This window comes from Gouania willdenowi, chromosome 19, assembly GCF_900634775.1.
Source record: "Gouania willdenowi chromosome 19, fGouWil2.1, whole genome shotgun sequence".
Taxonomy (NCBI): Eukaryota; Metazoa; Chordata; class Actinopteri; order Blenniiformes; family Gobiesocidae; genus Gouania; species Gouania willdenowi.
The window spans coordinates 13,141,269-13,156,911 of record NC_041062.1 but is presented as its reverse complement, the minus strand read 5'-3'; the positions used below and the strand labels follow the sequence as shown (position 1 = coordinate 13,156,911).

Genomic DNA, 15,643 nt, shown 5'->3' with positions numbered 1-15,643 from the left:
TGTGTGCTGTTGTCTTTAGGAAAAATCAGCATCCAATTTCCTGATCAGGTAGGGAAGAAAACTTCACATTTTAAAATATGTTTTAATACAATTACATTGTTAGAGTTTTACATCAATATCCAACTACATCGGAAAAAAATTCTGCTAATTGCAAGAAGATGAGAAAACATCAAAACTCGTGAATTTAACCATTCTTCATGCTATTTAATGTGCTGACGTGTCCAGGTTCTCCACTGATTGGGTATCCAATCAAAGGAAATGCGTATCCAGCAGGTTTATTTGTTGTAGAACTGGGAGGACACCCAGGCCAGTCCCCACTTTAGGTTGGTGAGCATGAACTTGAGAGCCTTGGTCCACTGCTCCTCTGAGTTAAACTGAGTTTTGATGGAGTAGGAACCTCCACTGCCGCCGGTGTCTTCTATCTTACCCTTCTCCACGTCCATCCTGAAACACCAAGCGGAGGAAACATTGGTCACAAGAGCTGAACGATGATGCTTTTGACCTTCCAACCAACAGCCATGAAGCCAAGGTTAGGTTTGAAACAACATTATCTATGATACACTATAAACTCAATGAGTATGTACTGTCTGTCTACTATATAAAAGTATGATTAGAATGTTGACCCTTCCCACTGAAGTATAATTCCAAGTTTCCCAAGATGCATTTGGAACCTACAAAGAAAAAAACCTGAAGCACACTGGGGCTAAATATCTTTGTTGATTTGTTGAGAGCGTTTTAAGTGAGAAAGCGACCAAGTAAAATATCAACATGTGGTCATTTGATCCATAAAACTCACGGAAACGCATTTCACGCTGACATTTTGGAGAGCCACCGTTATGCTACTGACAAAACTTTCGGTTAACTTCAAAATAAGAGCCCCGGTTATAAAAGTGCTACACTAATGAAAGACGAGGAGAGATGATTTTGTTTTGAAAAGGGGATGTTTGATTTTTAGCTTGAAGCTGGTCCCAGGACGATTTTACATTCCGCTCACAATGCATCATGGGGCGGTTGAGTATGACTAGTGTGCCCACTGTACATACTTAAAAAAATGTCTCAATACAGTATACGTCAGGTATTTCTCGTGAACTCAATCTTTTCATTTAAACTATCTAATGTCAACGCACTATACTAATTTTGACGTTGGACTTAGTATGAGTAGTAAGTTATTGTCATTTCAAACAGCCCAAGTCTATGATAAATTAAAAAAAAATACTCTGCACTTTTGTCACTCTGAAAAAGCAGATTCTTGCAAAAATCACACATAAGATACAGTAAAATTATATTGAACCATAAACACAAATTACTTTTTTCTCAGCTTCATTTTTTTTAAGAAAGCCTCCAACCTGTATGGGAGGCAGAAGCCTGTGCCTCCTTTCTCCACCTCATCTTTGAACTGCTGAACACAGTCCAGGAAAGCCACCATGGCATGATCGAATTTATTGTCCCAGAAGAACCTCAAGCCACCCGAGCAGTACAGAGGGAGCTCCTGCACACACACCCAGCATAGAGGAATAGTCAGAATACTGTTCAATACTGAGAAAGCTGTAATTTATAATAGTGGTTCACAACCCCGCAAACCCAAAAATAAAGGTGCCAGACTGGGGGCCCCCACTGTACCTGAAGAGGGGCCAAAAACAAACAGAAAAAGTGGTAAAAAGGGTTCAGTGTCAATATTGGAACAATTAGTTTTAACTGGCAAATAATGGGCATGGCAAATAGTGAATGTGGTTAAATTGGCAAAAGTAAGCATGAAATATGGTGAAAAGAAGTTAAGCGACAATACTGGGTCTAACATTTGGGGAGAAATGGGGTGGAAAGGGTTTATAGGTGCCCAAAATGTGCAGAAAAGGAGCACAAATATGGCAAGAAATAGTGATAAAAAATAGGTTCAAATATGCCAAGTTTGGTGGAGTTGCAGAAAAAGGGTCAAACTAAGCTAAAATGGGCTCAACTTGTAAACAAATAAATTCTTAAGTTTCTTAAAGGCATCTGACGACCCCCTCCCAGTGTCTCAGGATCCCAAGGTTGAGAACCACTGATTTCCAACACTGCAACAATATACCTTTGACTTGTCTGTCAGTGACTCCAAATATGAGTGGTTTCCATACGGAACGAGTCGATATCTGAGCAGACAGAAGCAAACGATTATTACGGTTTGACTGCAGACAAAGAGCAGAAATAAACTAAGTCACTGACTAATTCGATCAGATTATTCTCTGCGTGTACCTTTGGAAACGCAGGCCCATTTTGTTGGCCAGAGCGTGCAGCAGCAGCACTGTCTGCCCCCAGGCTGCGTTGATCTCATTCCACTCCACAGGGACGCTGGGCAGTCGACCCAGCCGGAAGTTGTTGATGGTTCCAAACTGTCCGCTGTGCCTGGAAAGCCTAACTTTCATGAGTAAATAAATCAAAAGAGGGGGAAAAAAGTGATTATGCAGATATTCACGTGAGAGTACCAGATGTGAAATGTAGCATTGAAGACGTTGGTCTTCTTCAGTCGATCCAGCTGAGTCTGGCAGTAACGCATCTGGTTGTCAACACTTTTCAGCTCATCATCTAGCTCCAGCTGCTGCCGTTTAAACTCACTGTACTGCTTTTGATACCTTCAAACATATGGCAATAGAATAATAAATCAGGATAGTCCCACCCCCATTTTACACCCTCTGTTTCACTCACTGTAACTGTTCTGTTTCCAGCTGCTGGGCGTTGACCCTGCTCTGAGCCAGCTCCTCGGCCACCGCGGCCCTCTGCTCCTCCACGGCCTCCAGCTCCTTCACCAGAGCTTTCTCTTCCTTATTGAGCTGCTGCAGCTCCACCAGCAGAGTTTCCTCTTCCTCTACTGGCAGCTGTGACAGCAGCTCTAAACAGTGTCTGAAAAAAAGTCATTAAGATGCAACACCTGTTTTTCATGGAAAAAAATCCCTTTAGGGCTGGGCGGTATGACCAAAAATGTGTATTACGTATCTGTATTTTTTTTTTTCATGCATAATCAGGTGTTCACAGCATTTTCTACTAATTGAGAGAGGAATTACTGCAGCAGATTGACTTAGGAGGGTCTATTTTTACTGTCATGATGAGTGAATATTGTAGAATAATTCCACACTAGTAGTAATACGAGTTTTCAACAGCAGCCCAAGGGCTCTTTACCGCGCTAGCTTAGCTTTGCCTTGATTTCTAGCTTTAAATGCTGCATACTCAGTGGTGTGGTGGTTTCTTATGGTGAATAAGGTAGCGTTTTGTTTTCAGCTCCACCAGGACTTATTTCCGCGTTATAGGAATTACAAATTATGATCCTTTGCTCTCCTAACCGTGCCTCTGTGTCCGTGAGTATTGTTCTCCTGTAGCAGAGGCATGTGTATGCAGGCACATGCAGTTTCAGAGCTTTCATTTGTGTCTTTCTTATCCAATTACATTATGATTTACACCACAACTAACACCAGAGCGCTACTGTATACCTTCCTATTTAGAAGTGCGACGTTGAAAAGGGTTCGGTCTGAAACGCGGCGCAGCGTTCCTAAAGTTGTGTAATCAAATACACCGATACGGCGGTATATTAAAAACTCATCCAACGAAAATATATACCGGTATTCGGTATGAATCGGTATACCGCCTAGCCCTAAGCCACATATGAACAAATTGGGTTGTGTTGCGTTTGGGCTCATCTTACTTATAATTCTGACATTCATTCTCTGTAATGTTGAGCTGTGTATCCAGATGATCCAGCAGTGTGTCAGTACACTCCTCACACAGAGGGTGGTCCACATCTGTCTGACCAGACATGATGTCAAACAGGTCACTGGTTACCTGTTTGGAACAACATTAGATTTAAAGGCGTCAGCGAGAGGATCGATGTATCGGGCGCACACAGAAGTTTGTGTTAAAGGCTAAACATCACCTTCAGTCTACGGCTGAGATTTTCCATTGTGCCGCCGTCTGAAGCCTCTCCGATTAGAGTGAAACTGTTGGCACTCTCAGTGGACATCATCCTGAGGAGACGCCATGTTTCAACAACTTGCAGTTTCATCCAAACTAGCGAGGTAAGGTTTACTGCATTTGTGCCTCATTTACAACAGAAACACATCTGGTTGACAAGTGCTTCACATCAGATCAGAAATTGTCACTTTTTTTTCATTTAAACTATGAAAAAACACCTCGTAAACAAATCCTTTGTAAAAAATAAAATAAAAAAACACAGGAGGATTTTTCCCTGGAGCTTCCTCTACTGAAAAATCCTTCTCACCGTGCAGGAGGGATGTATTTTCTTGATACTCCATCTTGTTTGTTCTCCACAAATGTCTCCTTGAAAAAAACAAACAGACAATTTTGGGATTTAAATATTTTCACGAACACGATGAAAGTGTGACATCTTGCATGTTTACACTAAAGCCTGATTGATGTTATTTTATCACAACTGTAATGACTACTAATACAAAACATAATTCTACAAATTCCAAACATTAGCCACAAAAAAAAATGACACGGAGAAATTGTTGGAAAAATTATGAGAAAATAATGCTTTTTAATACAAAGAAAACTATTTGTATACAGTTAGTCATCACGTTATTTTTCCAAAAAAAAAAAAAAAAAAACTGCCCATTTGAAATAAATTCTACTCTCTTGTCTTTGCATTATATCGAATGTACAGTATCACAAATACATGCTAAAGTACAATAGTAATTCTTTAAAAATGTAATATAGTGTTTTAAAATACAGGTCAATGTATGTTTGGTCATTTGATTTTACATTCAGCAAAGGATATTAAAAAACTAAACAATAATGAGCAGTTATTTGATTTAAAATTAAAAAAATAGGATTGATATTTAATCTATAATTCATTATAAGGATCAAGAAGAGATAAACAGAACATTAAAAAATGGTCGTACAATATGAAAAAAACTGGCTTTTTTATGTCTAATATTTACATTTTTGTTATTAAAGTTTAGTTTATCCTTTCTTAACCCTGATATTTTTTTTTAAATCTAATGTAAAAATCAAATAACCACTCGTTTTTTTTACATAGACTGTCACTGACTAACATGGAATGCAGTTTTTGTGTATATTAATGGATGTACAGTGTTTATGTTGAGTTAAGAATTAATTGTGTAGTAAACATGAAACACTATACTATGCATTATGTGCAAACAAATGTAGGGTATGATCAATGTGCTTTATAATCTATAAATGTGTAATGGGAATTGTGACATATTTAGAAACAATGTATTTGCTTGAGTGTATAAAAGCCTTCTGTTGAATTTAGAGAATTAGAATATTACATTTTATTTGCGATCCTGCTGAGTTTAGATGTCTTCAACACATGTGAATGTGATGAATGAGTCTGCAGAAAGCCTAATAATCAGGTGTGTTTCAGTTTTCAGGGAGATATGTAAAACCTGCAGAATTGCAGCCCTTTAGGAATAGAATACGCTTCAACACCACAGTCTTGACCCTAAATATTGTCAACTGGATTTTGGAAGCATATATCTGTGCAAAACATCTCATTGTGCAGAAGAAGAATGGTTAATAATGGTTTGTTTAACTCAAACTAAGCAAATCCCTGATGGTGGAACGCCTACCTCTGGAGCACTCTCCCCCTCGCTGCTGTCTGCGTGTTTGCTCGGTGTGACTGTAACAAGAGGGGCTGTGGAAGAGGAAAAAGTCACACAAGTGTTATGGGATCACCACGGAACCAACAGTGTGCAGATCCAGATTAGGAAACCACGCTTTTCTGGGGATACGAACCAATCAGCTCGTGAACGGTGACCCGATCGAGCACGTTGAAGGACGTGTCCAGTTTGAGCGGCTGACAGCAGCGCTGACACACAAAACTGACCTGCATGGTGGAGCTGGACGACTTGGAGCCTTCCATCACCGGCTACACCAACACATAACTAATTAGAAATGTCAGGGAACAAGTGAAACATTTGCGAATTGCACTGAAGCTAACCCCCGTTAGCATTTTAACATGCTAACCACAACAATAACACATTAATGTGTTAAGACTCACCCCGAGCCTTGTAAAACGAGCGCAGCTATGCAATGATAGTCAATAATGACATCCGTTTATAAGAATAAATACATTTCTATATTAAATATACAACGGCGAGCTAGCATGTAGCGCCTCGGGACTCGTTTCTCTTCTTCCGTGTTGTTGTTTACGGTTTTCGTGACGTCATGGCAAAGGGAAAATCAAGTAGGGCATTATTTTACCTGAAGAAAAAGATTAATGACCTTTTACAGTTGTTTAATGGATATAAAAAAATATAGACAACGTATCATAAATAAAAATAGCAATAAATAAATCAATAAATAGATTTAAAAATGAGTAAATGTGTTTTTTTGTATAGTTATCTCGCCTGACCACAAGGGGGCACTGTGACTTTAAAATACTGCTGAGCTCAAGAAGTGCAGAAAAAGACGATAGTTGCGGGAAACCTGAAGTGGATGAGTCCATGTTGAGGATCTAAATTCTAAAAAACAAGGTAAATTTTCCCCGTTTAGACTGTTTTCACTGTGTGACAATGATGTGATGGGTTTCCTCTCATCGTGCATAAGTGCATGCGTATATTTTGGCTTTTATTTTCCATTTTAGAAGTCCCATAAACGTGCAGTTATGCAACGTTAACCTCACACAACAATAATAGCAGCTCCTCGGTGTGGTGTGTGTGTGAGGTTTGTCTTGTGTTATAGACATTGTGCTGACTGCTTACAAACATTTAACAGCGTTTAAACATTGTTTGTTTCAATACACGACGGAATAAGGAGTGACCTAATCCCACTTCCACTTTTAATGGCTAGCCTCCATTGCTAAATATGACAATAATTAATATAGGCCGTGGCTATTGATACGGAAACGTATGAATAGACGCAACACCCCTCATTGGCCAGTTTAGGTGACGTGATTGGTGCACCACGTGACTTAAAGTTCCGTCAGTTTTATTTTAGCTCATATTTATTTTTTAGCTACCCCGCTAACCCTTTTATTTTAGCACTAATAACCCAGGAAATACCCTAAAATGACACGTTTCCTTATCCAAAGACACTGAAAAAGCGACGAGTGGGAATTAAAATCATTTTTTTAGCCATTGCTCACTTTGCAAGAATATTTCAGTATTGATATAGTTTCCTATTGTTAAGCTCTACAGTATTCATTTTTACAATGTTATGTAATGGAAATAACCAGATAAATTTAATGGTAATATTATTCACTTTGCATTTATTTCTCTGCAAAAGTTTCAGGATTTTATTTACATGAGCTAAAATATTTTCCAGATTTCTCCTAAAATACATTCACTAGGGTTTTCCTGACACTGTTCACTTCTGGTACGACACCGATTTTGCAGCGTTGGGTCTTGGGCGAAAAATAAAAATAAAGAAATAAATTACAAGACCTTGAAAAACAACCTCGATAAATCCAATAAAAAAACAAATTAAGTTTGGTAGTTTATTATTATTATTTTTCTTTTTGTTCCTGATATCTGACCAATGTCATTGTCGGATTGGAACACCCCCTTAATCTTCACTTGCCGGTATGTTAAAAAAGCATGTTACGTTTGTGTTATTCAAGGATAATTTAATTGCATTATTATTGTTCAATGAACATATTGTCTTTGCTTTTCACTTTCTTAAAAAAGTAATGAAGTTTGACTTTCACATGTATTTTCTGTAGAGATCAGCATGGCAACGCCAAAGTCTTCAGATGTTAAAAAGGGAATTTCAAGTCTTTGGGATACGTTGCAATGTCCCATATGGTAAGTGTCATGTAGAATCAGACTAAGCTTTTGGCAGTATTTAATATTATTGTAGAACATGATTTCATTGACAGTTGAGGAAATGTTTTCCTCTTCAAATTGATTAAACATCACTGAACTCTGTGGGTTCATAATGCCCTTCTAGTGTTCATTAAAAACACAGATTTTACAGTATCTACCCCAGTTAGTGGTGACCTACAATTATCCTCATCTTCTCCCTTTTCTTTCTTTTGAATGCAGTTTGGATTTAGTAGCTGCACCGGTATCTACAAAGTGCAATCACCAGTTCTGCAAGTATGATTCTATTCAATTGGTTTCTAATGTTGAGCCCCAGAACTATTTGTAAAATGCATTCATAATAAGATGCAGCAATGATTGTTTTGCATAAACTGAATGTTTTCTTGTTACTAGATTTTGTATCTTCAAACTTTTGGACAGCTCCAAGCAGAACAAATCTGACTGTCCAGTGTGTAAAGCAAAGATAACCAAAAGGTTTGACCGAATAAATAACTGGATGAGTTAACTTCAAAGTTTTTTTTTTAATTTTTTAATTTTTTTTTTGCGACAGTTGTTTCCACAGTAATTTACCACAGTAATTTACTGTTTGTGCACAGGAGTTTGCAGGAGAGTCCCGGCTTTCAGAAACTGGTAGCAGGATTGCAGGACATGATTCAGTCATATCAACATGACACAGGCACAAACTGTAAGACAGCATTGAAAGACAAAATATAAAAGTGGCTTTTTAAAATATTATTTGATGTTAATGTTTTCTAAACAATTTATTGCCATATTTTGACTTTTCAAGTTTTTACCGGATCTTCACAGCAAAAAAGACATTTCAAGTAAATAAACATTCAATTTAAACGTTTCCAGTGATTTTCATCAGTTTGCTTATTTTTATTTTATTTTGTCTTTGCTTTAACTCAGCAGCCCAGAGGCAGAAGCCACTAAAGAGTTTCATAATCTGTCTCCTGCAAATAAAAGAGGTAGAGATCTGCAGATTGTGGACGATCCAGCTGACGGGAATCCACCTGAATCCCATTCTTCAACTATAGCAGGTAAACCTCTGCTATATTTTAACACCTTCTTACACTTTATTCCTCGGTAGAGTTAAAGTTTTGAAGTACAACCAGAAAAACACTGTAAACTAATGACTTTAAGCCACTATTCATCTTTATGTTCAATTTCTATTTTTATGGGTGTCTTCTCATCTCCTCTTAGCCCGGGATGGATATGCACAACTGATAGGGTTTGAAGATGTTCATTTTGTGACAGCAAATGAAGGTCTTGATAGTGGCCTTGGTGACGGCCCACCAGCCTCTGACTGTAAATTAGACAACTCTGCACAAAGTGCAGAAACGATGCAAATGGAACTATCTGACATCAGGAAAGAGGCCATTTCTACACTCCACAATAAAGGCAAAAGAACATTTGATGAATCTCACTGTTTATTGCCCAATTCAGAAGAGACTGAACCTCACTTATTAGGAAAGTCTTTGAGAAGGAAGAAGAAAAAGAAGCCAGAAGAGATTCTGGAGCACAGAAAGAAGAAAAGCTTAGAGAAAGTGACTGAGTGGCTTCTGAAAGTTCCCACCCAAGGAAGTCCTGAGCTGGAGGATATGGAAAATGATGCAGAAGACTCTGATTGCGGCTCTTGCACTTCCACAATTGATATCCACAAACATAATATTGACTTCAATCCCAGAAAAGAAGACAAGACTAAAGCCCTTGAGGAACAAGTCTTTGGAGCTGTCTACAAACGAGAGAGAAGAAGCAACAGGGTTTCCTCCCCTCCATTTAACGGTTTCTCCAAACCATCTTCAAACACAAAAGAAAAGACTTGTGTTTCCAAAAGTTATGTGGAAAATGATCTAACTGTAGATGATTTTGAACAGAGAAGTCAAGAGAACATGGAGACAGAGAATGGGATGGAAGACCTAGAGAACACAAGCAGTGACTTTTTACCGATAGCAGAACAAAAAGTGGTCAGGGAGGAAAACAGTTCAAACGCATGCATGGAAGAGTTTAAAAACTTGTTTAAAAGTGACAAAAATGAATGCCTGTCAATGGTTTCATGCCCTCCATCTGATATTGAAAGTCAGCAGCAGGCAGAAGTGCCAAGGAGAAAGACACGCCACTCTCTGCATCAGGTCGACGATGATTTAAAAGAGAAAGCTAACGAAATATTCGAAGGTACTGAGCAAAAGGAAAAGAGAAAAAGCAATACTCGGAAGTCAGAGAGGAATAAGCCTGTGAGAGTAGCAAAGCCCCTTGTTCTGGTTGGGGTAGAGAATGGTGGGGGCAGTCCAAAGAAAAGAGGAAGATCTGCTGAAATTCAAGTACAGATTGAGAGTTACCCCAGCAGTGAGGACCAAGAAGCTCCTCGGAGGAGCACCAGGAAAATTAAAAGACTGCAAGACTTTCAGGTGGTCCACAAAACAAAAAATTCCACATTACCTGGAAAAGCCAGGAATGTTGGAAAGATTTCCAATAATAGTAAATGTGTAACAGTGGAGAGCACAACCCTTCTTGAGAACGGTTCCAAGATGAAAGTAACGGCAATAAATGGATGTGTTTATGATCAGGATTTGGAAGAAATTGAAAACACAGGGACTAATGAAAGGCTTCCTTATGTGAGAGCAGCAGAAGATGTAGCAGAACCGTTACCTGTTGAAACTGTAAAGCTACCCTGTGCCAGTGATGTCTCAGTTGTCCCAAACTCTATAAGTCCAACTCAGAAAGATGTTTTAGAACCAGCACAGGAGAACAAAAAGCCACCTGACTGTTTCCTTAATAATACTCAGTCGGAAGCTTCAGTCTGTGAGGCCGAATGTGCGGAGATGGACAATGACGAGAATGAGTCTGACACTGAGCAGCTACTAAAGAGCTTCAAAGCAACAAAAAGGAAATCTTTCAATCTTCATGGTCCAGCTATTACAAACACTTGGATTTCTTCTTCAGACAAAGTAAACATGCTTGGTGGTCATATCGAAAGACAGCATCAAGATGTCCTGGATGTTGGATCTTTAAAACCAGACCAAACTCATCAAAAAGCTTCCAGTGACTCGGGAAAGTCTCAACAGAGCGATCTGATCCCTCCGTCTGTATCACCCGCCCTAGGAATTAAGAAGAATTGTCAGAGTCCAGATCAAGTAGTGGTGGTGTCCACCCACCTGGACAGAAGCTACTTAGGCAAGAGCAGGACTACAGGTCATGGAAATCCCAGAAGCAGCCCGAGTAGTTCACTCACTCCCAATCAAGTGTCCAAATTAGAAGTGGAAAGCCTTCAGCTGTCAGTCGTCCCTCAAGTTGTAGATGCTGGCCTTCACTTTACAACAGTTGGTCCCGAGGATGATCACAAGTCTTTTGCATATTCTGAAATCCAAGAAAGTGAGCTTGATTGTTTTGCAGAGGATGCTGCACAAGTAAAAGAGGGAGGATATATGTCTATGGGACATTTGGATGGTGACCGCTGTTCAGGCAACAGAACTGAAGACGGCCTGATAGCAGAGAGTTCATTAACTCCCGACGGTCTTACATCCCCTGCTGTCCAAAAGGAACCAAATAGGAACTCTAGTGGAGAAATCAGCATCCATTCCTCTCTCAAAAGCAATCCAAGGAGGAAGAGAAGGGCTCAGAGACTGGAGTCATCATCAGGGTCTGACAGCAGTGGATCCAAAGAGGACTTTCCATCTTTGGCTCAAATCTTCAGGACGACAGCAGCTGCTGCTCCTGCTGTTCACCAGGACCAGGAAGTCCCCAGTGAAGCTGAGAGATGTGAGGATGTTGGAGCTGAGGCAGAAGGACCATCAAGTCCAGACTGTGTGGGCCCCAGTCAGGCATCTGTGGACTTGTTCGGCACACCAGAGGAAGGTAAGTCTATGGAAGATGAGGAGCTTGTTGGTTTTACATTTGTAGCTGAAAATAATTTCCCTTTTTAAAATATTTGTGCTAAAGTAATGAATGATTTAACATTAAACTAATTTAATGATTTTCCTCTAAGCTGGAGATGTTCCGGTTATTAACACAGAGGTTTCCATGGAGTCGTCCCAATTCTCCAGCGAAGTCCTGGTTACACAGGTAAATGCAACATGTGGTTTCTTCTTGTATACATAACGTTCTCTAACATTGTAAATCTATTATGTGACTGTGGGTTTTCCATTAGTTTTAGGGTTCTTTTACTGACATGCTTTGAGTGTGACCCGTGAATGCACTGCCACATTTTATCCCACAGAGGGCAGCAAACACATTTTTACCAAAACAAGCCGTCACCCTCAAACCTTCCCCCTCCCTCATGATGGACTACCCTCTCTGTGAAAAATGTCCCCATCAGCAGCTTTTCTAAATTGCATTTAATTCACATTGCCTTCAAGATGATTCTTCTTTTCTAGCTCGTCTATCTTCCTGTGCTCTCACTTTTTACCTGTCAGCTGTATTTGACCGGGGAATTCACATTTCAGGCCTCACGGTTCATAAATGGACCAGAATTACACCCAGCAGGGATTTGAACATTACTATAATTTTTCGATGTCTGTGTATGATTAATTTTCCAGACCCTCAATAGATGAGATGAAAATAATGATGGCATTAGTCTTGAGAAGCTAAATATAGTTTGGTCATAAATGCAGATTTAATCTTTAAACAAACACTGGCAGGATATGCTTAACTTCCTCCCATTAAAAAGTGTGTGGTTTTTATTGTGCTCAGTAAATATCATATTTTAGCTTTTTGGCTGTTTTTAAACTTTCCTTCCTGAAGTTTTTTCTAGCGGGTAATGTGTATCAGTTGTCTGTAACGGATCTGCTTTGGTTTAAACCCTTTATTAGCAAAAGATGGAGATGCAGAAGGAGTTAGTGAGGCTAGAAAAGCTGATGGCCCTGGTGTCTGAGGTTCTTCAGGAGAAGGAGGGAAGTCCCTCAAAAGACATCCCCTCAGGTGGCAAAGCTACAGGTAAGCCGGTGATGAATGTCTGGTTTTATAAAAGATCCAATGTTTAATTTTTTACATTGAATCAGATAAAAAGCGTCTGAGCTGTGTTTTAAAAATAATATTTCCTGAGATTTAATACACAAAACCACCAATGAAATACATTTCATGTGACTTGTAACCAAATCAAGAGTCATAATGCGCACACAGAGAGGATTAAAGGGTTTTTCTGACCTGTATAAACTTTAATTAGAAAAAAAATCTAATTCAATACTGTTTTTAAAGCTTATCAAAAATAAAATGATTTTGTTTTTCAGGTAACGGTTTTCAAAGAGCTGATTTTCGTGACCAAGACACAGCTCAAGACTCCAGCTGGTATGTTGAGAAATCTACTATGTGTGCACATCTGTTTCTGTCAGGTTTTATTAATCTACCTGGAATTGTTGGTTGGCTTCTGTTAAAAGTAAAGTCTATTGATGTTTATAGGTACACATTAGTTTCAGTCAGATTTTTTCCCAAAAGCAACCTAATTAAATGGAGCAGGCATTAATAAGTGGCGGCCCCAGGACCACATGTGGCCCTCTGTCTAGATTTGTGCAGCCTCCCATACACAAAATGACTCCAAAAACATGGAAAATAAAAACTAATCATAATATACAATACGACTCCAAAAACACACGAAAAGAAAGCGAAAAATAAAAAAAAATGTTAACAAAAATACACAAAATTACTCTAAAAACACAAAAATATAAACAAAAAGACTCATAAGACACAAGATGACAAAGAAAATTCACAAAATGATAAACAATACAACTCCAAAAACACCCACAAGGACAGACAAATAAACAAAAACACAACAAAAATAGACAAACTGATGGAAAAAAAAACTATTAAATTCCTCCAAAAACACACAAAAGTGACAGAATACAGATAAAACCCTTTGTTTTTCCCTATAATAATGCTTGGATGCATTATTCTAAATGTTGACATGATTGTTGATTATGTGGCCCTCAGATCAGACAATCTCATTTTTGTGGCCCCCACTGTGATAAAAGCTGCTTTACTCTGAAATAGAGCCTCAAATGTTAACACAGGTTTTCCACTGGAAAAATAAATTAAGAATGAGTTTAGTTTTGATCGTATAATTGCTTTTCCAACATGAGTGGATTGAAGCTGGTTAGCATTACATGGCCTGTAGTAGGAAATGCAGGAAGTGGTTAGAGGAGCTGATAACATCAGAGCTGAGGGATTCCCAGGAATGATTCCGTTTTAGACCAGATCGACCCTGTTAGTGTATGGATAACGGCTGAGCTCAATGTTATTTTCATATCAAAGATTGTTGGTTTTGTTTAAATACATGTTTTTTCAGTTTTCAAACTCGCTTGATCGTCAAAAGGGAAAACTTTGTGGTTTGTTGGTTTTTGTTAAAAGTGCTGTTTCATCTTTTTGTTTTTAAGTTTCCATATAAAGACATCTAAGCCAGTTTTGGGGTTAGCTTCATCTCTAACAGACCCACATGAGATTGTTTGTCTCATCAAACCCCATTCAAACGTATGAGTTTGCAAAATGAAAGAGGAATACGAAGGAGACGGCTCTCGGTGCAGGATACAGGGGAAATGAGTGGTCATATGGGACATCATGGCATGAAGGACTTTCTTTGTTTACTCATCAGGCCAATTTAACCAATCACTGGCCTCAAGTCATGCGATAACCTTTGAAGAACCTGGCTTCAGTCAATAATTTTTAGCGAGGTAAAACTTTACCCAACACGCTGCGTTTCTGTCCTCAGTGTGAACTAGACTCAAGAATTTAGAATGCAGCTCAGTTAACAACATCCACACATATCAGGCGTTACAATAGCTGGAGCAAGTGGCATGTAATTGCTCGCTTAGTGTCTGTAACAGAGGGAAGACGTTAGCGACCGTCTGTGTCTGAGTGTGTGTTGTTCTGCCTTTTCGGAGAGAGCGATGCATCTGGGGAGGAAGGGTGGATAATCTCGCTAATGAACCCAGAATCTGCTTATGCTGTGTAGAATAAGAAAGTCATTACTGACTGCATCCTATGTCATTTAGGGCACTTAGAGGGAAACTTGTGTTGCCACAGTAATTTATCTCTCCCGGCAGAATGCCTCCCTCCAACCTCTTCACTGGCTGGCTCCTAAGTGCTTTCCTCAGGGCAAAACAGAGGAAGTGATGGAGAAAGAAATATGGAAGAAAAAAGGTGAAAAAAAGCTGATTGCCGGAAATAGAAGTTTTTCGATGTACAAGCTCTAAATTGAAACAAGAAAAAAGAAAAAGCATCTCAAGGGGTGCTGTTGTGAATCCAGAAAGCCCTGTTGGCAGTGGGAAGTAGCTCTTTAATGAATTGCCATCATTTCAGTACAGGTAATTTAAAAACTGGCGTTCTGCCAGCTGGCACTTTCACTGTCGTTTTTTTTTTTCTTTTTAAACCAACGGAAAACAACGGAAAGATCTGGCACGACTAAATACATATTACTTATGAAATGGCTTGTAAGTCATTGATTTTGTGCAGTCACTGTGTTAGGGCCATCATATATTTGGCTTTGTTGTCTCCTGCACATCGTACGTGGGAGGAAACAATAACTCTTGAGTTTGAATTGCTTTTACTCAGCCGTAAAACCAGCAATGTAATCCTGCAATCCCAAGACAAAAGACTACGCTGCACAATTGTGACTATAAATTTACTAACAATGCAACACAAGATTGCTTTTTGACTGCCGTGATTGGCCAATGAATTTATACAGTGTCGATCCCTCTGACTGTGCACTTTTAAATAGTCCTCTTCAAGGCTCGGCTGCTAGCCATGAAATACAGTCTAATTCTAATATAGTCGGGGACTGACCAGTGATTGTGCTAAAATGCTGTTTATAAGTTTATGTTAAGACCTGTGCACTGACTGTGCAACATAAAATGTCATAGCTGATCAACCAATGATAAATGAGATAA

At 39.0% G+C, this 15,643-nt stretch overlaps 2 protein-coding genes across 9 annotated transcripts in view; one reads left to right on the top strand and one right to left on the bottom strand.

The window, feature by feature from the left end:
• Positions 1 to 62: 62 nt before the first annotated feature.
• Positions 63 to 6,165, bottom strand: becn1 (beclin 1, autophagy related). Of its 5 annotated transcripts, none has more exons than XM_028475766.1 (12): positions 6,008 to 6,165; positions 5,743 to 5,891; positions 5,577 to 5,641; positions 4,244 to 4,302; positions 3,899 to 3,989; positions 3,671 to 3,807; positions 2,680 to 2,874; positions 2,460 to 2,606; positions 2,230 to 2,388; positions 2,066 to 2,126; positions 1,308 to 1,489; positions 63 to 444 (listed from the first exon to the last, which is right to left on the bottom strand). In XM_028475766.1, exons 2-12 carry the CDS (start codon positions 5,867 to 5,869, stop codon positions 276 to 278), a joined length of 1,392 nt encoding a protein of 463 aa, XP_028331567.1. In that variant the 5' UTR covers positions 5,870 to 5,891; positions 6,008 to 6,165; the 3' UTR covers positions 63 to 275. The 5 variants fall into 5 exon arrangements, with proteins under 5 accessions (XP_028331567.1, XP_028331566.1, XP_028331569.1 ...); XM_028475765.1 differs by having other exon boundaries at positions 5,743 to 5,875; XM_028475768.1 differs by having other exon boundaries at positions 1,347 to 1,489; positions 5,743 to 5,875.
• Positions 3,803 to 15,643, top strand: part of LOC114481200 (uncharacterized) — a 26,701-nt gene continuing 14,860 nt past the window's right edge. For 2 of the 4 annotated variants that reach the window (XM_028475764.1, XM_028475761.1), the window contains exons 1-11: positions 6,204 to 6,482; positions 7,670 to 7,751; positions 7,992 to 8,045; positions 8,163 to 8,243; positions 8,366 to 8,454; positions 8,557 to 8,593; positions 8,679 to 8,809; positions 8,973 to 11,624; positions 11,755 to 11,831; positions 12,578 to 12,701; positions 12,995 to 13,052. In XM_028475764.1, coding sequence (XP_028331565.1) covers positions 7,678 to 7,751; positions 7,992 to 8,045; positions 8,163 to 8,243; positions 8,366 to 8,454; positions 8,557 to 8,593; positions 8,679 to 8,809; positions 8,973 to 11,624; positions 11,755 to 11,831; positions 12,578 to 12,701; positions 12,995 to 13,052 — 3,377 coding nt within the window. In that variant the 5' untranslated portion in view covers positions 6,204 to 6,482; positions 7,670 to 7,677. Of the gene's footprint in view, positions 4,041 to 6,203; positions 6,483 to 7,669; positions 7,752 to 7,991; positions 8,046 to 8,162; positions 8,244 to 8,365; positions 8,455 to 8,556; positions 8,594 to 8,678; positions 8,810 to 8,972; positions 11,625 to 11,754; positions 11,832 to 12,577; positions 12,702 to 12,994; positions 13,053 to 15,643 lie in introns of those variants that run through there. The other 2 variants (XM_028475762.1, XM_028475763.1) reach the window with 2 other exon arrangements.

Excerpts from the sequence above, each read along its gene's own strand:
- becn1 (XM_028475766.1), bottom strand. The coding sequence starts at position 5,869 with ATGGAAGGCTCCAAGTCGTCCAGCTCCACCATGCAGGTCAGTTTTGTG. Across the intron at positions 5,642-5,742 it reads CACCGTTCACGAGCTGATTG|CCCCTCTTGTTACAGTCACA; the intron begins GTTCGTATCCCC and ends CCTCTTCCACAG. Across the intron at positions 3,808-3,898 it reads ATCTCAGCCGTAGACTGAAG|GTAACCAGTGACCTGTTTGA; the intron begins GTGATGTTTAGC and ends TGTTCCAAACAG.